At 36.9% G+C, this 27,711-nt stretch overlaps 2 protein-coding genes and 1 long non-coding RNA gene across 3 annotated transcripts in view; 2 read left to right on the top strand and 1 right to left on the bottom strand.

Moving 5' to 3' along the window:
• Positions 1-505: 505 nt before the first annotated feature.
• LOC148981716 (uncharacterized) lies at positions 506-19,322 on the bottom strand. Its single transcript, XR_016168187.1, has 3 exons — positions 19,238-19,322; positions 18,203-18,294; positions 506-1,415 (listed from the first exon to the last, which is right to left on the bottom strand). It is a non-coding gene; the product is annotated as an uncharacterized LOC148981716 (long non-coding RNA).
• Positions 8,028-17,982, top strand: fgf5 (fibroblast growth factor 5). Its single transcript, XM_039650147.2, has 3 exons — positions 8,028-8,346; positions 9,959-10,062; positions 16,767-17,982. The coding sequence occupies exons 1-3, from the start codon at positions 8,130-8,132 to the stop codon at positions 17,127-17,129; spliced, it is 684 nt and encodes a 227-aa protein (XP_039506081.1). The 5' UTR covers positions 8,028-8,129; the 3' UTR covers positions 17,130-17,982.
• Positions 19,323-19,389: 67 nt separating the features above from the next.
• cfap299 (cilia and flagella associated protein 299) overlaps positions 19,390-27,711 on the top strand; it is a 63,686-nt gene continuing 55,364 nt past the window's right edge. Inside the window, exons 1-2 of the mRNA XM_039650155.2 lie at positions 19,390-19,528; positions 21,949-22,073. Of these exons, the coding sequence (XP_039506089.2) occupies positions 19,421-19,528; positions 21,949-22,073 (233 nt within the window). The 5' untranslated portion in view covers positions 19,390-19,420. The remainder of the gene's footprint in view (positions 19,529-21,948; positions 22,074-27,711) is intronic.

Genomic DNA, 27,711 nt, shown 5'->3' with positions numbered 1-27,711 from the left:
CGGATTCATTTTATAGACATGCTTTTGCACTTAGCAGGATCTCTGTCCTCCTCAACTGTTTGTACCTGTCTTCTGTGTGTCTGCCTTAAAAATTCTATGCATTGCTGAGAATATTAGACAGATCTGAGAGCTGGCGAGTATTTAAACTACACCTGTCTCTCCTTTTCAAATTTCTGTCCTTCATGGGTCATAATAAATCTACAAGTAAAGAGAAACAGATTATCAATTGATTTAAGGCATCTCGAGATTTTCTGCTGATTCTTTTTTCTCGCTTATATAGCTTAAATATTTTGTTTTAAGGTATTTTAACCAACAATCGTACAATATCAAACACAGGTTTTGGTATTTATGGATGATTCGCTCACAAATATAATTCATGAAAAAAAAAAATCATTGTAATACTTTTCAATAAAGTTAAATGGGATTAGTGCATGCATTAACTAGGATTAGGATTAGGACAAATTCATTTCATTTGTCACACTTTAGATTCAGATTCTCACTATTAACTATGACTTTTTCCTCAATAAACCCCTAATTACTGCTGGTTAATAGTTAGTAAGGTAGTTGTTAAGTTTAGGTAATGGGTAAGGTTAAGGGATAACATGGTCATTCAGATAAAGGCATTATTATGCGTTTTATAAGTACTAATAAACAGCCAATATCCTAGTAATATAATATGCATGTTAATAAGCAACTTTATTAGCGAAAATTGGACTCTAATATAAAGTGTCACCCATTTTTGCCTTGCTCAGAAAAAGAAAGTCATACAAGTGGTAGTTTACATGTCTTGTAAAATAGTGATTGTAATGTGCTGAAAAATTCCGCGAATGCATTGCTTATGTCATGGGCCATAAACTTTTTTTTTAGAAGTAGATTTTGCATGCATATGAAATCAAAGCAAACCGCTCTTGTTCACATTCCATACACAGGTGTCAGTAGCCCAGTCGCTAACAATGTCAGACACAGCTGTTGTTCACTTTGCTAAGGCTTCGGGGTGAACCGCAATTGAACATAAATTATGCAACCGGACAAAAGATGTACCAGTCATTCATGCACTGTTAATACAGACACCAGGACAATCACGTTGTCATTGTTGGGTCATGCCAGGTCATTAACTGGAACAGGCTGTATGCTTTACTAAAGCAGTGTACAGGTCACACATTTTATCTTGACTACCACCAGGTTTGTTGTTGTTTCTTGCTCTGGACCATTCGTCACAATGAGTGCACATGGACGCTGTTCTCAGAGAGGTAAAACATACGCCTTCGGAAAGCCACTGTAAAACTATACGGAACTAATCTTTCAACGCTGTGCAGACATTTTGAGTGTCCAGCTCTGATTACTGTGCCTTGAGCCCGAGCAGTCAGGTAGGCCTGAAGGTGGATTGATGCCACGGGAAGTGCACAGGAAACTCCCTGTTGATTGGTGAGAGAGAGAAAATGGTTACTGTTTGTTGGTTTTACTAGATAGGAATAAGAACGACAGAGAGAAAAGAAGGGGGGAGTATGGGAAGACTTCAAAAGATGCATTTCTCTAGTCCACAAGAGGGATATGAAGCTACATCAGAGACTCCAGCAATTTCCGTAGCCCCAACTATGACCTGCGGAATGGAGGCAGGAGAAAAAGCCTGGCACTCAAAGGTAGACGCAGAGTCCAAAGAGAAGCAAATTGTATTAGTAAGTGTAATATACACACATATATATATATATATATATATATATATATATATATATATATATATATATATATATATATATACATACAGTCTGATACTGCATCAACAAAAGACACTTAAATCTCTAAGAGAAAGCTATAATTCAGTTCTATGCAGAGATGCTGCCAAGTTCTCTGTGCCCAAGCTCATCTCAGATGGTCTAAAAGACAGTGTAAATGTGTAATGTGGCCTAGTCACAATGGCCATGTTTCAGTTTTTTTGGGGGAAAAACAGACATCGAGGTCTAGGTCCCAAAGACTAAAGGGACCATGCAGAATTTTATCTGCAACAGGTGCAAAAGCAAACATCTGCCCTGGTATTGCAGTGCATCAGTGCCAAACGGCATGGGTGACTTGCATATGTGTAAAGGTGCCATCGATGTGGAGGCATATATTGGGATTCTACTGAGAGAGCAGACTGATCTTATGAAATGGTGTATGTATGACACGCCAATTCATATTTCCATTTTTGGCGTGCGATCAACACGCATAATCACTTTTCAGCGTGTTTATGAACGCCGTTGACTTGAACGTTACATTACATATATAAATATAGGACCTACCCCAACCCCATCCCTAAACCTACCCATCACTGGGGTTAATAACATTTATGAGTCTTCCCTATACCATCTTAGAAAATCTCAGACATTTAACGGCGTAGACATACATAGCTCAAAATGCGTATAGATAGCACGCCACTTGACTTGAAAGTGGCGTGTATGTTTAAGCAAAAGTCATGATGTCATGTTGGAGAGAGACTGACATCAAAATTATCTTTTCTGAAAAGCAAGACAATGCCAGGCTTTATTCTGCACATGCTACAAGGTTTCTCTACACCAGAGTGGATGTCCTTGACTGCCGGCCTGTAGTCCAGATCTGTCTCTTATTGAAAATGTGGCCCATCAGGAAAAAGGAGAATCAGAAAACTATACTACAGACTGTTGAGATGTTGTCTTATATCAGGTGAGATTGGGTAAAAAAATTCCACTTGCAAAACTGCAAAAATTAGCATCCTCAATTCCCAAATGATTAAAAAAGTGTAATTAAAAGGAAAGGTGATGTGCACAGTGGTACACATGCCTCTGTCCTAACTTTTTTGGAGTGTGTTACATTTGTCAGATAAATAAAGGTTCAAGAGAATTAACATATAGGGGGGATTACCCTGCTAGCTTTTATCTTGCCAAATCTGTCAGTAGTCACTGATCGCTCTCCACTGACAGCGTCACGTCAGCAATTTCAGTGCACTGACAAGCAGCTCTGTCTGTAACAAGTGAACAGGTGCTTCTTTGTTCCACACCAAATGCCCTCGGACAGTTTGCAAAAACACAGCGCTGGCTTTCTCATAAATGAATGAGGACATACTTTGTCCAAAGCAAATGTTTAGATCTATTACAGATTAAATGATTGGCTGATCTGTGTATGTTTTAAAAGGATGTGTTTGAAATGTGTGGCCATTTTCACGTCACCTCATGCTCCAAGTCTCAGGAATGGGAGTAGGGGAAAGGGTGAAAATCTTTGACCCTTAGTGTGCAGCTTAAAAATATGTCTTTGGTTTGAGGAAACCTCAAGACGGAGAGTAAAAACCTTCTCCCCTGTTCTGCCTTGCTGAGGTGGAATGTTTCAGCAGACTGTGGGGATGTTTAAGGACTAAGGTTGAGAAAGTGGTTCTGAGGTCACAACACATACTCAACTTGATTGTTATTTCAATAGAAATCTCCATAAATCATCAGAGAAACAACCTCAAGCAAATGGAAATTCCCTTGTCACATTTTGACTTAAAAATAATAGTAATTCCCAAATCAGCGGGCAGTCAAAGAGCTTGTAAAACACAAATCACACATAGCAGGAAATTAGGAAACAACTTTCTCTTTTAGGAAGTTTTCATCTCTAAACGTTAATACTGTTAATGCATTATAAAAAAGATGTTCCCTTTCAGTCGAGAACATCAGATGTAGAGGGCGTCGACTAAATGGGATCATGCAGGAAGCCAAACATCTGAGTACCATTGAACGAGCCAATGGAATTGCCGTGCGTGGCTCGAATCACACACTCCGCCCCTGCGGCACATTATCGCTCAACGCCTACTATTTTCAAGATGTCATTCCACCCGTGCGTTTCTGTATGCAGTCGTTCCCTGTTCCTCTCTGATGATCACAATTGTTGCATCACGTGTTAGGACACAGCTTTTGTAGACGGTTTATGTTCCCATTGCGGGAATATGACTGTTGCGGTGTTGAGATCGAGACTCGCCTTTGTCTGCTAAGCGCAAGTACCCATTACCATGCCCCACCTTCAGGGTGCCGCATGGGGTGGGAGATAGGAGGATACCGTTGGATGTCTCGTCTGGTAACCATTCCCTGTGGGCTCCTCACTCCTCCCTTCCACCATAGGGGGATCCTCGTGGGGGAGCCTTGTCTCTCCTCGCAGGCCTGTGAGATCGGTCAGAGCTTACGGGCAAGCTGCCGCCTCTTTGCATGCCATGGTTGCAGGTCTATTAGGCCAAGACACTCATGGACATGCATGAGGGTAGTCTAGACCTGACTGAGCTCCACACTGCTGCTGACCTCACCCTCACGGGCATGAGCATCGCAGCATGCGCGGTCGGTCTAGCGATGTCCATCCTAGTGGTCCAGGAGCGCCCTTGTTGGCTCAGCCTGGTCGAGATGGCGGATGCGGACAAGGTTCGGTTCCCGGTCTCCCCAATTTCCCTGGTTGGATTGTTCGGCGATGTTGGGTGCAGCTCTCCACTGCCCAGGAGCAGCAGCAGCATGCAGGCCGCCCGGTCTGTCTCAGGCACTGCCAAGACAGGGGGCAAGTGTCAGATGTAGTGTCCCTGAGACAGGACACCCAGGGATGGGGGGACGAGCTCTTCAGATGGTTACTGTTGCGCCACTGGCTCCCCAAAGTTTAGTGGTACCTCAATTGTCAAGAGAACTAATTCCATACATAATACATGCCTGCGCACATATATTCAAACGCGCATACCTATAGAATGTATGTTTATACCTATAAACTCTTAATGCGCATGTGACCCGGTCATCCGCCTTCACACACATCTCCTGTTGCCCCGTGGAGACAGGTAAGTGTTGCACTTCACACTCAGGCCACCCCAACTCCACTTCGCTGCCCTCCCTCGGATACGTCTGTGGTCTTCTGGACCTGGGCCTGATTCGTAGAAGCAGACAGAGCTTTCCAACCGGTCCGTACCAGACTGTGACCAACAGACCATCATCGGCTATTTGATTCGTTATCGCTCAACGCCAACTCAAGTTCAGTGATATTCATCCCACCTAGTGTTGAGCAGTGCTCCTGTCTTGTGCGCGCATGTCGCTGTCTTACTGGCGAAGGACGCGATATAGCTGCCCTTCAGCCGATTTGAAGGTTAGCTTTTATAAACTCGTTCTTTGTGTACCTAGTATGTGGTGGGTCCTGACCATCTTGGCCCTGTGTCATTTGAAATGGGCTCTTTCCTGCTACACAGACATATCAGTTGGCATATCAGTCAAGATCAAGAAAATAAGAGATTCAGTGGGGCTCTCTATATAACCCTAGAGACCCCACTGAATCTCTTATTTTCTAGTGTACAACCAACATTGAAACATGTGACCTAACCACCATCAGCCAACATACAAAATCATTGAGTATCAATCTTTAAATGGGTCAGACAGTCTTAATATTGTCCAGATGCTGTCATTTGTGGCAGTACCTGAAAACGAATTTCCTCCCCTGTTACTCAAAAGCTTAATTCACAGATAATGATCGCTTGTGTCAAAACAATAACAAATGACAGGACAAAAAACCTGCATGATACTACAAAGTTTTTAAAAGCCAGGATCATTGATGAATCAATCAGGATCATTGGTGTTTATACTCATCTGGGGTAATTCCTCATTCCAGTTACTGGAGGGTCCAACACAAACAAATGGCCTTTACAATTTGGGAGGTAAACAGTTCTGCGCTGTTTACATTAAAGTGATCAATCCATGTTGTGCAGCAAGTGAAACAAAGAGGAGACTACATTACAGACCTCCATGTCTCAGTCATTTATCTAGTGATTAAGTTTGTAATGTTTTCAGAACACATTCCTTTCAAATTACTGAAGACTGCCATCACATATTAAAGGTAACTTAAGATTCTGTGAGCAAAATCTACAAATGCTCTAGGCCTAGGGAATTTATAAGAGAACAAGATCATATATCATGCATATTTATATGAGCCTTGCTGTCTGCAACAAATTGCTCGACTAGTTCAGAACAAACTGCAAGTATAATATCTCAATAGCTTCAATTGCCACGATATTAATAAAAAATGCAACATTTTACCATATAACAGTATTTGAATGAGTAATTCTATACCTTAAAACCTCAGTGATCTTGTATTTTGATGGTTTGCTCTCACTTTTAAATAGGCATAAGGGGCCACATTTTGAATTGTGCTATTTATAGTGCTTCATTAAAGGTGCAAACATTTTGTTTGTTTTTTTTAGGTTGGAATGTGAATCTTGGAATTATACTAATGCCTACCAGCAGAAATGAAGAATCATGAAAACCAAATGTTTTTGGTTACTGATAAAACTGCAAAGACGAACTTTCCAGGTTTTGAACAGGCATGTCTGTTGAAATTAAACTCATATTTAACTATCTAACACAATATTGTATATAGATGATTACAATGCATTTTTTCAGACATGAACAATAAAATTCCCACTGTGTGGTACTTTAAACAGAAAATGTCTGCTGCTTTTCTCTCAGCAGGTATAGCAGTATTAAAACAACTGGCCTCGACATCACTATTGTTTAATTATTAGAGGGCCAATGAAAAGAAACTGAGAGGCTTTCAAAGGCTCCAATGAATTTGTAACATACTGTTAATTTAAATAATACATTTTGATTAATTCTGAGTTGTCATTAACATGTGCTACATGAAATTAATCCATGTAACAGCTTGGCATTGTGCCAATTAGCAAAGAGCACAAACATACAGAGATTCTGAAAAATCTATTTCTTTATATGAATTTTAAGAGATGCTGACAATTTTACCTGCCATTCATTTTTAAAATATCAAGATTTTCACTTTGAAAACGAATTGCCCAAGTTTACGATGACAGGCCTGAGGTCCTCTCTACATATTTCACCTGCACTTACTAGGCTACAGCATGAATTTCATAGTTTTATATTTTAAGTTTTGTTGCTTGCTTGTCTTAGTAAGAATCAGTGCTCAGAATTTCCAAATTATAATAATAATAATAATAATGTGTGTGACATGTCTGTGTGACAGACACGTTCACGTGGCTTGTGTGCAAAATTACGGAGCTGTAAACATTCTGGATAGACAGCTTCGACAATTGCTTCTCATCCAGTAATAAATGAGTTGCTTGTACACCCAAATACATGTTCCCTTGTTCTTAAAATGCAGGAGTAGGCTGCATATATATATATATATATATATATATGTGAAGAGTTCAGATGCAAAAGCCTCTAAATGCCATTTGAAATTTTCTTCTTTAATGATGATTTTTATCAAAGTTATATATTTAAGTTCAGTAATTTCACTTAAATAACAATTAATAGGTAATTATTATTGCCATTTAAGTGAAATCACTGAACTTAAATATACAAGCTTGATAAAAATGATCATTCTAGAAGAAAATTTCAAATGGCACTTAGAGGCTTTTGCATCTGATCTCTTCATATATATATATATATATATATATATATATATATATATATATATTATGAGGTTAAATGAAGAAACCTTGTAAAAAAAAAAACTGAAAAAAAAAAACAACTATTTGTATATATAAATTCTTACCTTGAAAAAAATATGTGAAAAAGCTTGCTTGAAAAGTTATATAGTACACTCATGTGTATACTGTGGTTGGCTAATTTTTACTTCATGGTTACACCACTTGACATTAAATACATTTATGTGGAGCTATAAACTATATTTCAAAATCATAAATAATTACAAAACACGAACACACATTTCTCAAAACTTGTCAAGTATTTTAAACAAGATTTCTAACAGATGTAGCTTATATTTTTTATCATCGCGAATAAATTTCATTTTCATTGAAACACTAATTAAAGTATAGTATGTATGTCAATATCCTGTTCTTGGTCACAGACGCGCTATTGAATCTACATCTCCAACAAACAATGTAAAGATTTCAGGGCGGTTTGAATGTTTCGTCCGATATAAATTGAGGATGAGAGAGAGCGTCCCGCACATCTCAGGCACGCATCAAGCAGTGAGATCATTTGTGATATAAATATCTCTTTGCCAGCAGATCTGCTCCAGCTCCTGCAGCCGAGGGTAATGCCCACCAGTGAAACAGCGAGTTACCTCAGAGCGCAGGAACAACAGCAAAATGCTGGAAGTGGCCTAGCACTCGCACAGACAGCTCTCTGGAAAGAATGAACGTTCCTCTCCTGCTTTTACTCCTCTTTCAGTTGCCTCGCTCTGCAGTGCTGAAGGGATCTGAACGCGCGTATTTGGAGAACCAACTTGTCGAGGAAGGGCGCGTATCAGGGCGCAGGACTGGCAGACTGTACTGTAGAGTTGGAATAGGTTTCCACCTTCAGATTCACCTCGACGGAAGAGTCAACGGGAGTCACGAGCCTAATCCGTTAAGTATGTTTTCATTTACCATATCTTTACAGACTTATAAACGTTATTTGGTTATATATGGAGAGCAAAGTTCAAATTAGTGGCTGATTTATTTAATTCAGATATAAATAAACTTACCAATATTCAATGCTAATGACAAAACACTGACGCATTATTACAATGACCCAATGTAATTATAGGCTTGCAATGTTTAAACAGTTTTGCATACAGCCAGACTCATAGCAGGTTATTTTGATGAGCTGTTCAAAAATACTTTTTAGGCACATCAGGACACAAGTACAGTAACTGTTATTGCAGATTGATCTGGCTGAATGGATGATACACTCTAGTGCTTCCTCTTTGGAGTATCTTGTTTTGGAGCGGCTTGTTTATTTACAGGTATGGGGAACAGGTGCAGTGGCTGAGATCAGAATGCTAGTGAGTTGAAAGCTGGAGTGAGTGGCATCATTAACATGCCATGCACTAGATTTCTGTTAATGGTTGAATACCTTGGTGCACATGCCATAGTATGGTCTATTTAGAGGGTCTACTGTAAAACAGATGATGAAAATTAGATTAAAGCAAAATTGTTATAAAGTTTGGCGGTGGGTGTTAAGCCCATATGGCAGACAGAATATTATGAAAGCAAACATCATTGACCTGAAACATCTCTCTGAATCTATCAATCTAGTTTCCAATAAGGACTGGAAGTCACATCTTTTGGGTGCTTGTTTTTATGATGTCAGTGTGTTTTACAGTGTTGTGTTTTTTTCTATTCTTTACTTACTCTATAAAGACGCAATATCCTTTCAAAATAAAACATATAAATCTTAATTGAATTAAAATGGAACTGACTTGAGCTGAATAATGACACTATAATCTTGCTAACAGTTGCTTTAAAGCAGAACTTGTAGTTTGCATGATTGATTCTGTTACTTTCCTGTTTATTATTGTGAAGCATTAGTGAAGAATTTCCATTGTATAAAGGGCTACATGAGTAAATGTGACTTGACCTCACACAGTCAGTGTTTGGAATTAAATGCATTTACTAACTGATGTGACTCAATTTGTTGTGTACATCCAGCAGCAGACAGGAGTGTATAGAATAATGTCTGTGTATGAACCCTCAATCCTCTTCTTTAACCTGTGATAGCCTTGAATGATGACATAATACAGTATAAACAGTTCATATTGTCTTTAAGATTTTAGAAATTTTCTTGCTTTTGTCTTTCCAGATATACAGCTAAAACCTGTAGTTAATTATTTTCTTTCTTCTCTGCTCAAAAATGTATCAAGACTTAACTTTGCCATTTTTTATTGCATGAGAGAGGTTGATAGACCTAACGTAGTGATGACAGCAAATAATAACAGTGCTCGCCTTATGCCATTCAATGACACAACAACCTGCACATATCACATCAACTCATGACACTTGAGAATTGGTTATGACACTTGATAATTGAAGGGAGGCAGTTTGGTTATAACGCGTTTGTCACTCTTTCATAATTATAAACTGTGTATGAACGGAGCATGTATTCTGCTGCTGTGTGAACATGGCTATTGTTTGACCTTTGACTTTTAGGACATAAAGGTCATCAGTCATCACTGCAATCAATGTGTTTTTCTCAATCTGTAGGTGTGCTGGAGCTTTTTGCCGTGTCTCAAGGGGTTATAGGGATCCGAGGGGTTTCCAGCAACCGATTTCTAGCCATGAACAAGAGGGGGAGGCTTCATGCAACTGTGAGTCTTATCCAACACTATATTAACACAGTATAAACTCCTACATCCATACAAATAAATAAAGTGGATGTAAACCAACCAAAATGGGCTGAACAAACTCCCCATACACGCTTTTGAGAGAAATCTCGGCTTACTGTGATGTTTGTGAGCCTCTGCAAATTCTGTCTGCAAAGACTTGCAGCACAAAGCAGTGGATAGAGACACTGCAGTTTCAGAGCAATCTGGATTTGCAGGGGTCTGGGCTGTCTGATAGAAGGCAGAGCTTATTAGCATGTGTTAATGGGAAGAGCAGATTAAAACAAGTCTGGGGTAGTTGATAATCTTGTAAGAAAGAGGAAGGGAATCAATATGTGCGTAAACAAAGTTGGGACAAAGTAAGGACACTTTGTATGCACACAGCAAGAATAGGGATTTACGCAGACAATATGAAATAATCTATATTCCTTTTTAGCTTTAAAACTCTTACATAAGAGGAACTGCCTTTTTGTCTTGAATTTCAGAGAGAGAAAAAAAATATTCATTCTGAAAAAATATCATTATGCAGCTTTCACCTTCACATGTTGTATATTTTTTATTAGCAGTAGGCTAATACTTGGTCAGTTGGAAAGTATCTGTCACAACTACACAGAATTATACATATACCCCACGCTGCCGTTCAAAACCTTGCGCTCTTGTTTCATCAAAACTACAGTTAAACAGTAATATCAGTGACACCATACCTGCCTGCGTTGATATATTATATGCATTATTAGACATCTGTTTGGATAAATTTATAGACAGAAAACTGCTGTAATGATTGTTATTTAGCTCAAAACTGTTAGTCTTATTGTTCGAATCACTTGTTTTCCATTTTTTTTTATTCTTTGAGGAACCGAAAGTTTAAAAGAATAGTATTTATTAGAAATAGATTTTTTTTGTAACATTATAAATGTCTTTACTGTCAAAAAAAATAATTGAATGAAATTATATTTTTTTGTAATAAGAAGTTATTTTTTTTTTTATCTGTATTTATGTGTACCCTATCACTGTAAAAAAATATCGATGGTTTAACTTAAAAAAGTAAGTAACCTTGTTGCCTTAAAATTTTAAGTTCATTGAACTGGAAAGAGTGAGTTAATACAATGAAGGAGAATCATTTAATCATCAGAAACTCAAAATTATATGTTATCTGAACTAAATAAATTATTGTTGGTTTAACTTAAAAAAGTAAGTAACCTGGGTTGCCTTAAAATTTTAAGCTGAAAATGTGAGTTAATACAATGAAGGAGATTAATTTAATCATCAGAAACTCAAAATAATAAGTTATCTCAACTAAATGAATTATTATAAAGTTGATTTGACAAAAGAAAATATGTTGTGATAACAAATCTTGAAAATGTTTTTTTACAGTGTACTTTAAATAAATGTTTTTACAATTTTAAGAAAAATCTCGTAAGGGATGGATAATAAAGTAGTCTTATAAATCTGAGGATTAGCCTCCAAACTGCTGCAGACATCATCTGTAATTAAAGCAGCTGCAGCGGCTCCGTCAGACTTGAATTGGGTTTCATTTCCTCAGACCAGCTACAGTTGCACAGGCTTATTTAATAGCTGTCAGCTTGGGTTTTAAACCCCAAGCACTTCACTCCGTAGACAAGTCGGCCTAACCAAAGGAGTATCAAATGACTTAGCGTCTGATTTTTGTTGCACTGTCCGTCATATTTAATATTTAGATGTTTTCATAGTGGCAATTTATTGCTGTGATAATGGCAAGGAAGACAGATGTCCATTATGCCGTGTGACCTACCCAGCAAGCCATTACTAACATAATCTTTGCAAAGCTTAAGAGGTCACTGCATTCATTGAGAAAACAAGATGGAAACGGAGATGCATTCCATGAAAATCAATTGGTTTAGAATGAGAGGCGTGTCTCAAATTTGATTTTGCTCACATGATCTAAAGGGAAAAAAACAAACTGTTGTCTGTGTCTACAACAGTATAACACTGCCGTATGGGAAATCTTGAGAGAGGATTTTTTTCTGGATAATATTCGGAAAGAAAGCTGTCAGAAAACAGGCACAGCTCAAGCAGCTGTAAAGTTCATGACTTGACAATAAAATGTCTTCTACTCGCAGACACCGAACAACAGACAAATGGGATGTCTTCTATCTCCTGAAACATAGATTGAAAATAACCCCCTTGTACACCCACCCCCCCCCCAAAACAAAAAATGTCATAAAAGGATGTGTCCTCAACAGCTGGGTGCTGTTTAAAAGGAAGACCATAAGCCACTTCCAGAAGACAAAAACCATGTACCCTAATCAAACAAACATTCAAACGTTTTGGGGGCAAATGACCTCATTTAGGGGAGAGAGCCCCTGTGAAGCTATGGTGGGTCAAGTTATGACTGGCATGTTTAGAAAATATTGTAATGGCACCATTTTCTGCTTTGCTGCACTCTTCAGCAAACCAGAACAGTTTTATTATTTCAGAGTTTGGGAATTATGCAAGACCTCTTACTTTGGACTGACCCTCATTAAAGTCATAATATAGTTTCCCACCACATTTATTTTTAGAGAGTGAGGCCACAATTCTTAATATTGTACAGTTGTTGGGATAAGCTGCTGTTTACAAAATACTAAACGCGCATATTGCAGGTAAAAAAAGGAAGATTTAAAATATTTTAACACGGGCACTAATTTAGTAGATAAAGTGATAGTTATTTGGACTGCTCGTAAAAACGACTTTTTTTTCAACGTCGCGTCATTTTACGTCACGTCAGGGAGCCTCAGCCTCGGCCCAGTGCAGAGGAGGCTGGTATTCAGTGAGAGTGGTCGTCAGTCAGTGTGTTTTCGGTAGGTTTTGTATTTTATTTTAACGCCATGGTAAACGTCATGGTATTATTGTGTTTGTGGAGGTTGCAAAAACTCCAGCCTGTCAGGACATCGAGTCCACAGGTTTCTATAACAAGAAAAGGAAAAGCGCTATCTATCTTTCTTATAGATGTTTGTGCAGGTGCAAGAGACGGGATTTCTCTTCCGCATCGGCTTCGAGAAACGCAGTCGTATGTAGCGTTCACTTCAAATCGAAGGATTATCATCCCGCCGATATGATGGAGTTCAACATGGGATGCATACTATACCAATGGCATCAAATAGTGTGATATACAGTAGGTAGTCATGCCCTATATAGAGGCAACTTGTAATTGAAAAACAAAATTGGTTGTTTAAGTATTCAAATCTTTAATTTTGTGTTTATGTTATAACCCATGTGAAAAATATGTATTAAAAATGTATCTGAGTATGTTTTAGTACAATAGAAATATACTCAAGTATAGTTTTTACAGATTTAATAGTTTAAATCTACCCTAAACATACTAATGTTTACTGGCCTGATATACAATGTTAATAATCTGTACAATATTGTGAGCACAGTGTGCAAACGTGTATCTATAAGCACGTCTCTCACCAAAAGACACCTGTCCTGTCTGCTCTCCCGCCCTTTACGTCACGCCCATTTTCAGACGCAGAAGTAAAATTCTCACAAAAACGGCTCCAGAAGCTTCTGTAGCTTATTTATAAGTATATTTTAAAGAACATCTAGTTCCTACATTATTTTTCTATACATTGACTTGTTGGGTCCTCGAACCTGCAATATGCCCTTTAAAGGGTTAGTTCAACCAAAAATGACAATTATGTCATCAACGAATCACCCTCATGTCGTCCCAAGCCCACAAGACCTCCGTTCATCTTTGGAACACAGTTTAAGACATTTTAGATTTAGTCCGAGAGCTTTCTGTCCCTCCACTGAAAATGTACAGTATGTACGGTATACTGTCCTTGACCAGAAATAAAAACATCAAAGTAATCCATGTGTATTTGCCTGAAAGAAGAATGTCATAGGCTACACCTAGGATGACTTCATGGTGAGTAAATCATGGGCTAATTTTCATTCTTGGGTGAACTATCCCTTTCAGAAATGCTTTCAATGATTGCTATTTTATGATGATTATTTTTTGGATGCATGAAGTCATGCAGTTTCCCTTCTTTAAAGAGGTGTCCTAGCAGAATAACTAATGGTGTCATCCATCACAATAACTACAAATATATATGATCAACAAACACTGATAACGAGAAAGTGACCAAATTCTGTCTTGATTTTGAACAATATTTCTAACAATATGCTTAAATTTCCTTTTGTGAAATGTTGTTCTTGAAAGAAGTTTGTGTCAATAAAGACCATTTGATTTAATGTAATTCAAACACATTCACACAATTTTATGTAAGGCTTACAGTATATGTCCTAATACTTTTCGGCACACACAAGTATAGGTATTCAGTGTGACAGACCAGAAGAAAGTCAAGTCCGAGTCAAGTTCATGTCCTTATGGTCTCAGACTTAAATTAGCTGGGTATCAGATATACCTACAGAGAAGTCTGAAGTCACATTCGACAAAGAGCCTTCAGCTTGAAGGAACAATTAGAAAAAAAAGACAAAAAAATAAAAATAAATTCACACAGACCAAATTAGTGATGCACGATATATCGGCCACCATATCGGTATTGGCCGATATTTGTTCATTTTTATGTTATCGTTATCGGCCCGATAATGAAATTTGGCTGATATAGTAAAGCTGATAAATAATGAATTATTTCCTTCAACACTTGACACTTGAGACACTTAAGATGCGCACTGTTCAACAGAATTGATCTTAATTGCTTGAAATATGATCGGAATCAAAAAGGAAAATATAGTTTCCTATAAAGCGCAAGTGCAAAATGTCCTATCATATCGGCTTCATGAAATTATAATGAGAACATTATAATTTCTAAAATTAATAAAAATGATTAAAAAAAATTGGATTTAGATTTATCGGCCGATATATCGGTTATTGGCTTTCAAATATAAAGAATTATCGGTTATCGGTATCGGCCAAAATATTCATATCGGTGCATCCCTAGACCAAATGCTTCATGTCTGTGCTCTATGCTTGTGCTTCATGCCTGCTATCAGTGTAGATTTGGTCAAATTCCTGTTATTAAACATCTGACCAAAGCTCAGATAGTTCAAAAACATTTACAGATCTAATGGATGTCTGGTCATGTCAGGCCATGGCTGCATTTCTGAAACCTCTATGCAAATTTGCACAGTATACATTTAGATTGCCTATGAAAAAGCATGTGTTCTGCTTTCCTCTGCCTTGGAAGGATAAATTTATTTCATAGCCTAATGAGTTTTCAGCCCACACAAACAAAGCTCTGCTTCTGTCAGTCACTAACAGTCTTTGATTGGAAAGTTGGTTTTGATGACTTTGAGCTGGGAGATAAAAGCAAGACTTGCAATTATTGTGTAACCCCCTCATTGCTTCTTTCTGGGGCTCAGTGTCTAATCTGCTTGGTGCTTTTTATTAGCTCTCTTTATGAGGGGCTAACTCAATCAGGCCACAACATTTTCTCTCTCCAGCAGCTGCAAATGTGGCATCCTACAAAGTGTGTGCTCAATAATTACTTATTGTGTGCCCAAAGTGTTAAAGCTGTATTTGTGTGTCTATTGCTGTGGTAAAATTGAAGCATGAGTATAAGTAAGCTGATCAGTCTGCGCATAAGTGTATACCGGGATCCCCTTTGCTGAATCTGTTAAATATGTGTCATTACTGCCTTGAAGAAGCTAAAGTATTTGAGATATTAACATATTAACATATATTCAACAAGACAATGCATGAATGTGGCTGTTGTCATGTCACCACAAACATCGATGACTGTTTGTTGCCTGTTGTGATAGCTGCGCGTTAGTCTCTGATCCTGTAATTTCTTTGATTTCCCAGCATTCTCTGCACACATGTGTTTTTTTCCCCCACAATGTCTACAGTATTGTAAATGATGTTGACATATAGCTTGCACTCAGGACAATAGGGAGACTCATACACAAATACATAAGTCATTAATGCTCAGAGAGGATATATTCAGTAATTAAATACATTTCTTAGAATAATTTAGTAAATTATTATATCAAATATTTTTGTGGGATATTTGACAGAAAGAAAAAACCTCTTGTGCAGCTTCTTCAGCACAGTAATAAAATGTATACGATCTTATTTTTAAAATTATTTGATTATTTGTTGATACCCCTTCTATATCTCTATCCTTGCAATACAGAAAAACAAAGTACAGAAATATTAAATACTAGAATATGCATTCATTTTTTCCTCGTTTCTCAGAACTTATGATGACAGTCGAAATGGAGAAGAACTATGCCTGGTACACTGAACATGTCCTCTGGTGTTTTGTTGTATCTACTATAATACAAACTGCTAGTCTGAATTAAGAAGAGAGATTATTTCCTTGGTGAATTATGCAATCATATACTTGATTTTATTTTAACTGTTTGCACACACTCAAAAATATACTGGAAAAGAATATACAGAAAAAGGGTAGTAAAGGCAGTAAAATTGGAAAAGTTATCTAATTTGAAAGTAAGATCTACACGTATTAGAGGAAACTTTACACTAAATAAACACCATTGCAGCTGGGCTCCAGCTGAAGTACAAACAAAGATCATCAGAGGGATCTAGTATCACTCACTGTCCATGTTAAATGCCAAGATTCAAGATAAATTCACATAGCCATTAGCATGCACAGGCGTATCAGTATCAGTCCGAACAACTTGTTGATTTTCTATCTTTGTATCACCCCCCTCCCCTTCCCTCTTCCTGTCCTTTTCCCCAGGAGAGCTTTACAGATGACTGTAAGTTCAGGGAGCGGTTTCAGGAGAACAGCTACAACACATACGCCTCAGTGATGCACAGGAACCATCGCACTGGCAGAGAGTGGTTTGTGGCACTTAATAAGAGAGGGAAAGCAAAAATGGGGTCCAGTCCGAGAGTGAAGTCACAACACGTGTCTACACATTTTCTGCCGAGGATGAACCTACATGAAAAGACTGAACAAGGATTCTCAATAACAGACAAAGAGCAGGAAAAACCACCACCTCCACTTCCATCAAAGCCCTCTATACCAAAAGTGGCAGTCAACACTGGAAAGAAGAATCGACCAATAGTCAAGTACTGGCCGAAGTTTCGATTCGGATAGACCAGTACCGTCTTAAATCTGGACTAATCTTGCAAAAAAGAAAAGCTGGGAAAAAGCTGATTTGCTAAAATATTTTTTCTCTTTGAGTTTGACAAGCATTCCAGTCATCATGTACATCACATGGGCTGAATGAGCCAATCACTAGACATTTTCAGGACGTCTGAAGTCTGGTGTGGATTTCATAAATATATTTGTACTAAAATTGCTTCTCAAAAGGATTTGCATAGTAATCCTCAGTGGTTTTACAAAATAGCTACATTTTCTATATTATACCTCACAGTATTTATACAACATATTTATGTGTCTATGTACAAGCTTTTTTTGCACAAACAGTTAACCAGCTCCTAAGATTATAATGTTTGTGATGGTAATTTGCAAATTATATTTTTTAAAAAGGTGAACAACAATACGCAAAAGAATGAATATTTTGAATGCTTCTGGATTTAGTTTTGTACATCCACATTTCTATACTTTGAACAACTAGATGTCTGTCCATCAAAACTCTAAGTCTAACTGGTGACTGTCATGGAAATTATATCCTTTAATGACCAGTGCATTCCACAGAAGAGCCATGTCTCACAAGGATAAACATATCTTGAGACTATTCTGTGTTTTATGAGCTCTGCTCATAGGTGTATCAAATGGCAGACAGTCGTGGTATGACCCTTTCCAAAATATCCCTATAACTGTCAAGCAGGACACACTGAAATGGTGTGAAACTCATCTTTGGTGTTTACATGTGACAGCAACCATTATTAATGAATTTCTACAAACATTTCACAATAATTCATTTCTAATAAACATTTCACCATAGTGTCATTAAAAAACACCCTGTTTACAATTCTCACATTTATTCTGATCCATTGTTTTTTACTTTTTTTTTTTTTTACTTTTTATGTGGAATGGGGAATTTATTTGGAAATTACAAAATAATAGAAATCCTAAAGAACATTCTGTGTACTTTAATAACAACAATCGTTATTGCACACTTTGTTATTTCTGCATTAGATGCTCCTGTGGCCAAAACCCATATTGCATACAGCATGCAAGGTGGTGGTAGTCTGAAGACTTACCCGTTACAATTGACATAACAGCTGTCTTGTGCCATTATCCGGTTGGGCTGACCAAGGGGAAAGCCAGGGTTTGGTGGAGGTCAGACATTCCACTGGAAAATGGTTTACAACAGTGTCTCATTAAATAGGTTGAAATACAGGGGTCAAGAAGACATCAAGGAATCCACATCAAATGGTGTCTGCTATGAAGGATAAATGCCAAGACTATGAACATTGTCTGGGGATAGCCTATAAATCTTTGCCATTCAAATTCCTTAAGACAATGATGGCAAAATGCACATAACATTTCAACCACTGAGAATGGTTTGATAAAAGTTTAATGAGCTCTTCTGCCATATTCATATTGCCAAGTTCATAAACATATTGGTATTTTTTCAACATATTAATTACATCTTATACAACCTTTCAAATAAATGTATTTATTGGATCATTAGACATACAGTATGATTTTAAAAAAAGCAGAAGATTTAAGCTCTTCCCTAGAAAAAAAGATAACAGATTACGTAAATTAACTCTTAAAAAATGAATAATTTATGTTCGCTGTTAATAATGAATCAGTCACTCACCGTCTCTATACATAACAATGACTAGATAAATTTGCATGAAAAATCTGAATGATTTCATATCTGAGCGAGCATCTTTTAGAGTAACAAAGTGGTGCGGTTTCTCTAAATAATAATAATATGCAAACTATATATATGATATAAATTAGATTATGTTTAGCTTAGAAGCTAAGCAACTAACAGTTGCTTACAACTAGAAGAAATTATTACGTTATACCTACTTAGGCCTATTTAAATAATTGTAATATAGATCAGTGTATGGCATACATCAGCTGATACAACAAGGAAGTAATATAAACATGCATTCACCAACCTCTTAGAATGTTTTCACATAAATAATTTGAATACAGCACTTTGCATAGTCTACTAATAAACCTCTCTGCTACTCTCATCCTAGCAGGATTTAGTAGTTTGTTATTGTTTTGTGCAGCTCTGAGAAATAGCAAAAGTAGACAAACTTAAACAAACTTACACTGATGATAAGTTGTTGTTGCTTGAAATCGTTTAGTGATTGTTTGATTGGGCGGAGCTTGCGAATTTTCATTGGTTCATGATTGGTTTAACGTTACTACCGGAAAACACCATAACATCTACGTTATCCCAGTAGGACCAAAAGCTCTAACAGTTGCCATGGGGATAGTTCAAGTTAAACAACATGGAGGACGACATCGGCGCATTTGCTGGTGAAACCGTAGAGAAGTTTCGCACCTACGAGGACTTCTTAGATTCTCAGATAAAACCTTTGGATCTATTTTACCTTCAGGTGACGTATTCAAATTCACGCTGTTCGGAACTGTTACCAGGGCGCAAATCAGGTGGTTGATCGAAATACAACTGACGTTAATCATTTTTAATGTACCATATTATGAGCCGTGATGTTGTGAAACTCACAAACACTGTGTGATCGGAAGCATCTAGAAAACAATTGCCTTTTGTTCAAGTTGTAATTCACCTTTTAATGAGTCCATAATAGCCTGGAAGCGTATCCCAGTTAACTTACTTCTCAGTATAGCCTGTGAAATTTTAGCAGTTTGACGATAGATGGCGACATGGTATTTCTGCATCATGCCTTGTGTTTTTGTGCAATGGACAATCGTCTTTCCAAACTTAATTAACTGTATGGTCTTCAAAAATATTGCACTTGATAATTATTGTTGTTGTAATTTAAGTCTGATTTAAAGAGCTCCTCGATATTTAAGTAACGTTATGCACTGTGGGCTAAACACAATGTGGCACTTCAAAACACAGTTTAACATGGTTGATCAGATCAAAGATGAAATGTGATATTTTATAATTGATCACTTTGGGTTGTTACTTTCATTTAAATTTCTTGCTTTTTTTTAGCCAAATCAAGGAATGTAGAGATAATTTTACACTATTTGGCTTACAGAACATTACATGTGATATAATGTTAACAATTAAGACAGCTTAACGTTAATTGTTTTTAATTAATATTTGGCTCTTAAAATGGGCCTCTCCATTTAACCATTTTTAGAACTTTGTCAAAATGGATTTGGTATTAAGACTGTATTTATTAAATTAGTGTTATTTAGTGAGGTAAAGTTACTGAATACTACACATTTGACACTTAATGTAAGCTTACAGAAAACGACTTTTGACCCCACATGGACTGAAGTTAACATTTTTCCATCTGATTTACTTGATTTAAAGTGCTTGTTAGGTGATGTTTACAAATAATTCACACTTAAGAACTGTGGGAATTGTCAGTCACAGTCTATAAATGCAAATGTGTGATTTTCTTAACAATCATTTTATTTGTATTTATTATTATTATTAGAATGAGGACTCTAGGGATAGCCTAAGTTATATTCAGAAAAATAATGGCTTGGTTTCACAGACAGGTCTTAGATTAAGACAGGATTGGGCCTTTGTTCAATTTGTCCATTTAAGTAGCCTTCGTAATATATATATATATATATATATATATATATATATATATATATATATATATATATATATACTGTATATATATATATATATATATATATATCACTTTTGAAATCCGCTGCTCTCACCCTCCCAATTTACTCCTCCCAATCTCCTTCATGAGAAATGGAAACAAACCAAATTTCGCTGAGATTGGACTACATTTAGGATGTGCTCAAAGAAATTGAAATTCCGTCTTAATGTTGCATAGAGAAACAGTTATATTAACAGAATCTTCCCGAAGAACCCTTTATATCATGTAATGTTCTTCCTGTTAATAGTTTAGGGTTCTTTATTCCCGCCTTTATGTTTTTCAAATCTGTAACTGACAAAGCCACCTCATACTGATTTTCTTGATTTATACAAATGAAGAGTTCAGATGCAAAAGCCTCTAAGTGCCATTTGAAATTTTCTTCTAGAATGATAATTTTTATCAAGCTTGTATATTTAAATTCAGTAATTTCACTTAAATGACTTCATAAGTAATCTTCATCCCCATTTAAGTAAAAGTAATTAACTAAAATATACAAGCTTGATAAAAATGATCATTCTAGAAGAACATTTCAAATGGCACTTAGAGGCTTTTGCATCTGAACTCTTCAAATACACTGTCAACATACTCTCAACAGGTTAATTATTTCTTTCTTAAAATGTCTATAAATTATAACTTTGAAAATTGTAACTGGTTTCCGACCAATCATGCCTCTTTCTCTTTTTAGTTTAACAGAACATGCAATTATTTAGCAGCTCCGCCTCCGTTCATCTCATATTCATCTTCTCCACTGTCATTTTTTTGCTACATTGCCATATAAACAAAAAATAAAAGTACCTATTTGACACCACTTGCTGTGTTTTGTTTGTTTGTTCATGTAAAACCCAAATAGAGGCAACATGACAGTCAGATAAAGAGTGAATTAAAAAAAGACTTAAAAACAATATTAATTAATAATATATAATATTAATTATATAAATATGTTAATATTAATGAAAATAAATTATTATTTAAAAGGTACGAAAGCTTTGCCTTGGGGTCTGGATCACTTTCCTGGAGGGTTATTTATGTTTATAACACCATTAAGGCCCTTTAACGCTTTAAAAGCATGTTCTTTTTACTAGTAATTTATTGTAATTTCACACAATTACTGTTATTTTATTTTTTTATTAAATAAATGCAAAGTAAACCTCAAACTTTTAAATGATAATGTATAAAATGTCTGTGTTTTTGCTCCTCTATAGGATCAGGAACGGGCCCGCCAGCTGGTGGAGCTAGGCCTCAAGGGTAGCAATTTGACAAGGGAGGAATTTGAGACAAGGAAAGCAGCTGCCGAGGCCTCCAGGCTTGCTTCAGGGAGCCAACAGAAGTAAGGTTTTTTGTGTAGTGACCATGAAAAGGGGACAAATTTCACACCAGTATGTGACCTTGATGAAAATATATTTTCCAGTGAATGTATTGGGTTTCATTCATAAAACACAAGCAGAATGAATTTCTGTGTAAATCATTCGTTAAACCATTCTGACGTAAATTGTCACATTCAATTTAATGTTGCCTTTTTACGTACGAATGGCTTTACGAACGATTCATTCTGCTCAAGTTTCATGAATGAGGCCCATTGACTTTGGAGAATGAATGAATTAATGACGCACATTCATTGTAAATATCAAAGACATCAAATGACAGAAAGATGGTAACAAATAATCTTGGATTATAGGATCTAAAAGTCCAAGGACACAACAGCAATTTTGGCTAAAAGCACTATGGACTGACGTCGAATGCTCTTTATAGATACACCTGACGGCTCATGTGTTTCTTAAATGCAGATCTTTCACCCCTTCACTGTAAGAGAGTCAAAAGTTGTGTGTTTATGTATGTTTGTGGGGTTTTTTGGGATGCTGTAAACTCAGACTCTGACTTGGACAAGGATTGCATAGTTGGTGTGGTGGTGAGGCTTGAGGAAACATTTTTGGAGAACTATATTTGTGTTTTCTCTGGCTGCTTGTGGCAGACGTGTCTTTGTGGCATTCAATGCTTGTCAAAATGCTTAGAAATTCTGCGTCTCAGTTTAAGTAAAATAAAATGTCAAAAGAAAGAAATGACTATTTCAGATGAAATTGCAGTCGAATAAGAAAATATTTGATACAGACTTTTGTAATGTAATTTTGCAATGCTGGAGGCTATTGTGTTTACGCGAAGCCAATGAACTTTCTCGGCAAGAAGCTCGTATAACCAGTGAATGTCTGGACTAACAGGCCTCAAAGATTTAAAAGATTAATTGACTCTTAACGTAACATAACTGCAATACTAAATACATGAAAACAGTCAAATAGTGTATAAGTGTCATTGCTCTTGTGCAGTTAACTGTTAGCCTGGTAATACCAGACTCCGCTACTTCACTTTGCTTCGTAGACAGGAGCGAAATGAAATTAGCGGAAGTAGGAAGTCTGACGTAGTCAGGCTAGTTAACTGTAGCTCTTGGTTAACAAGTTGATGCTAGTAAAGAGTAATGTTAATGTGGTCGACATTAAGGTTTTTTCACTGCCTATGTCCTCCACACGAGGGCCCCATCACTTCATTTCCTTGTTAAGTTTCCATGTTAAGCTTACCACAGCTATGCCTATCAAGTCCAGTTCTCTTAGGTTTAGTTGTATACTGCAAAGTTACTTTACTTGAATTCTGAATAGTCTCCTATGGTTAGAATAGATGTTGTATTAGTGACTAGGATCATGCACGTGACCTATTACTCTGATTGGCAAGATTCTCTTCCACTGTGTTGTTGTTAGTGTACAGAAAATAGTCTTTTAAGGAAATAATTTAACACATGACCCTGGATAGCAGTTAGCTATTACGCCATGATCAGGTGTTTTGCCTCTAGGTTATGCGTCATGAAAAGGTACATGACTATATTATTAACATTTAGCCTAGTTGTCGTTGCATTTAGTTTTTGGTACGTACATTTTTTTTTAAAAAATCCAGTCAAAAGTTTGGGGATAATCTTGTACTCAAGAACAATTGTATACATTTTTGCTGGTTAATGCTTGGGTATAAAAAATAGGATTCTCTAATAAATAGAGAGTGCAAAAGAAAAACATTTATTTGAAATAGGATTTTTTTGTAACATGCACCTTTGATCAATGTGATGCATCCTAGCTAAATAAAACAATCAATTTATTTTTAATGGTAATGTAACATACATAAGTAAATGATAAGTGTTTATTATTATTATTATTATTAAAAATGTATTGTGAGTACCTGTAACTCTTTAATTCTCTTTAGTCTAAAAATTCTTTAGTCTAAAAAACTTGATTCTTTTGTGACTCCTTCTCAATTGCAACCTTCCAGTGTGTTTTTTTTCTCTCTCTCTCTCTCTTCCTTCCACTCTTTCTAACTGCCTTTTCAGGCCTCTTTTTGCTCTTGGAGACCTTTAGTGCCTGCAGGTGTATAAATAGAGATGTTTTCAATTAAGACGTGCTTTTTGCCTGTAGCGTGCATCTGATCAATGAATGCCCCTGCACCTGTGGTAATAAAATACCAACGGACGAGGGAGACTGTGCTATGAATGCTAATCAGATGTTGCCCTTTTGTTGCCCTCTTATAGGCTAGTACATAACATGCTTCATTTGACAGATAGGCATTGTGGTGTCCTGCCAACAAATCACAATTGAACAAACGAAGGGATTTCGCCCTCAGAAACTCAATACTTGACGCAATGAGAAAAGCTTGAATGGTTGACTGAAAGATGGCTATTGTGGTGAAAAGGTTCCACAATAGCTTATGACTGCATTGAAATAATGGACAACAGTGAACGCAAGTCTCTTTATGTGATTAAAAGTAGACAAGGGGTTGACTGAGTGCTTGACTCAGTCACCGTCTCTCATGCTCTTTCTTTCTCTCTGCATCTGTGACTTTTTCGAGATGAATGTGAAATAAGCAGATGAGTGAAAGCATTACTTTTTTTCCACTTATAAATCAGGTCCATACGGGGAATGGGAGCGATTGTGAGTTTGGCTCAGATCTGAGCAAATGGATCATGCAAAAAAAAAAAAAAAAAAAAACGCATTAGTCGCATAATCCATTTCCCTGTACTGGCATTTAGCGCAGAGACTATGTTGAAAACCAGCTCATGCCCTCTCAGCAAGTTTACAATTCACAGTGTCCTCATAAATGCTGCACCACTAGGTCTGGATCAAAAGCGTAAGGTCACGCAGGTTTCGAGCATTCTGGTGCGAGTTTCAGAGGCGAGGGAGCATGGTGGTTTTACGCAGGCCTGATATGAGGCCCTGGCAGGAGCCCTGAAACCTGCAGCCTGGCCCGGACCCAGCAGTAAATGTCAGCAGATGTCCTGACCTCGCGTGCTCATGACAGGGTATGGAGACTCGAGCTCGAACCCTCCCCCAAACCCCCAGCACAACCACAGCCATGCTCTTTGTCCATTGTTTGGCTTCTTCGAAAAAGTCACTCTACACAAATTCACCCCTTTCGAAATTGATGGTTGGAGCCATCGCTTACTAGCCAAGTAAAACCCTGCTGCGAACACAGACTGTACGTATGCACCGCAGTGTTAATCCCTCACACACATAGGCTGAAATAAGACCTTCAGCCCTGTTTTTCAGGGCACGGCCAGGAGGATAGCTTGGCCTGTGCTGGTTGTCCCACAACGACCCAGCATATGAGGTGCTAAATGAAGCTGATTGGGAAGTTCTTCCAAGTCGTGCCAGACACGACAGAATACAGTATATAAAACTATAAGACTATCACAGTACCTAAGGTTTATAAATTGAGATTTGCATCAGCATAAGAAAAGTGAACATTAATTTTAAAGGAGATGGTTTGCATAAGACTATGTCAACACCAGTTTTTCCCATGGTACTAACGTTTTGGAAAGAGAATAGCTTGCAGCAGTGATATCTAATACAGAAGAATTGTAAAGCGGATCTCTTTTCTATTCTCTGCTCTCTCTATTCAAGTGCTTCAATTGATTGATTGTATCCACAAATCACTATCCTATATGTAAAGAAAATTTATGCTGTAATTTAAAAAGTAGAAACATATCATACGCTTTCCAAGGGTCGAGCATTCCCCGTCATTTATTAATACTCACATTATCACCTTTTGTGTTGTGTAGAACATAGAAATGCACACAGGTCTGCAACAACATGAGGGAGAGTATTCTGGGGATGATTAATAATAATATTATTTGGGAGGATAATAATAAGGTTGTTTGCAGCTATTTAATTTCTGCATCTACACAGCGTTCAACACTGCATTTATTTCTACTTTGTTTCCTGCAGACTTCCTTCAGCAGTGACTTAAAACAGATGTTTATTAGGGTCTGTCTTCTCCATGGAGGACTTACCCTTTCCTAAGGTCTTTGTGGCAGTAAATGAGACTTAACAACACACCTGATGTGCACTAACATATGAGGCTATTCTTAGGATGTAGTTGCAGTCCCCACTGTTTCCACAATTGCTTTATAGAAATACTTTTCAGACCACAGAAAACCTAAAAGTGATGATCCAGCAATTTCATGTTTGAAATGTTTGCTGAGAGTGAATTTGACCTGTGTGTGTTCCAGCAATCTGTCATAGCTGATCATTCATCTACATGAGAGTCCAGTAGAGCAACAAATAGACCTAACTGTTAAAGGGATAGTTCACCCAAAAAACTGTTGACAGTAGCCATTGACTTCCATGGTAGGGAAAAAATAGTCATTGGCTACCGTCAACTATCTGGTTACCAGCATTCTTTAAAATATCTTTGTGTTCAGCAGAAGAAAGAAACACATACAGGCTTGGTACAACTTGAGGGTGAGTATGTGAACGGGCGTATATGTTTGCGTAAGATTGTGGTTACACTCCTCTCACCGCCTGATTTATGAAACTGTGCGTACATTTGAAATCAAGGTGTATGCAATGCCTGCCCTTGATAAATCCCGCGGCTGAAAACAATCATCATTAGAATAACATGCCCCTATATATTCAAGTCTCCGCTCCCCCCATGCCCTCATTTTACACCATGGACACACGGAAGAAGGCAAAGAAGAGAAACTTCTCTGACGTGGAGCCGTCAGTTCGAATTTTGAATCACGTCACATAAAGGCTATAATAGTGAGATGATGATGATGTGATGTGAAGTACCATTCATTCACATTAATAATTGTATGACAGTTTGTAATATTATTATTATTATGATTTGTATTAATGACACTTATTGTTATTTAGAAGAAGGATGTCGTTATTATTATTTGTATTATTATTAATATAATTTTAAAAAAGAAGAATGTATTTTTTATTATTTTGTCTGTCTGAATTATTTTTTGGTCATTGAAAGCCATTCATTACCGAACCCAGTCCGTGCGCACCTGTCGGGGATAATCCTGAAACGTCAGGGTAAAGCGCACAGGCTCTCAACTGAAGGAATAATATACTTACAAACAGTGGTGGAGGAAGTACTGAATCTCAGTACTTAAGTAAAAGTACAAATACCCAGATAAATATTTACTTTAGTAAAAGTAGAAGTAACACAATGACAACCATACTTAAGTAAAAAGTAAAAAGTACTTTATTTTAAATGTACTTTAAGTATTAAAAGTAAAAGTACTTGCATAACAATTTATTATCTTAATGTCTATTTTCTAATGATTAATAAAACATTTAATTCTAACTCATTCAACCTAATAGCCTACTCCTATAATGATGTTCAATAATGATGGAAAAAAAATGTCACCATTTCTGAAACAAGCTTGCAATTAGGCAATATCCTTAGTACTATATGTTAATAACTATGTTTGGCAGTAAACGCGATTCATTTATGGTGTAATTCTGAACCTCTTGGCTTGCCATAATCCTAACCAAACCAAACATATATTACACACGGTGTGTTTCCTATGCACGTAAAAACAAATTTTCGCGTATGAGTTGCATGATAAACTATGGAAGCTTGTTTCCGCCATTGAATAAAAAATATAATAAAGAATTGTGACTTTTTATCTTACAATTCTGACT

Source organism: Pimephales promelas, chromosome 4 (assembly GCF_988280905.1).
Source record: "Pimephales promelas chromosome 4, fPimPro1.hap1.1, whole genome shotgun sequence".
NCBI classification, from domain to species: Eukaryota; Metazoa; Chordata; class Actinopteri; order Cypriniformes; family Leuciscidae; genus Pimephales; species Pimephales promelas.
The sequence above is the reverse complement of the archived record's forward strand: the minus strand, read 5'-3'. Positions and strand labels throughout refer to the sequence as shown.

Excerpts from the sequence above, each read along its gene's own strand:
- fgf5 (XM_039650147.2), top strand. The coding sequence starts at position 8,130 with ATGAACGTTCCTCTCCTGCTTTTACTCCTCTTTCAGTTGCCTCGCTCT. Across the intron at positions 8,347-9,958 it reads TCACGAGCCTAATCCGTTAA|GTGTGCTGGAGCTTTTTGCC; the intron begins GTATGTTTTCAT and ends CTCAATCTGTAG. Across the intron at positions 10,063-16,766 it reads GGGGGAGGCTTCATGCAACT|GAGAGCTTTACAGATGACTG; the intron begins GTGAGTCTTATC and ends CCTTTTCCCCAG.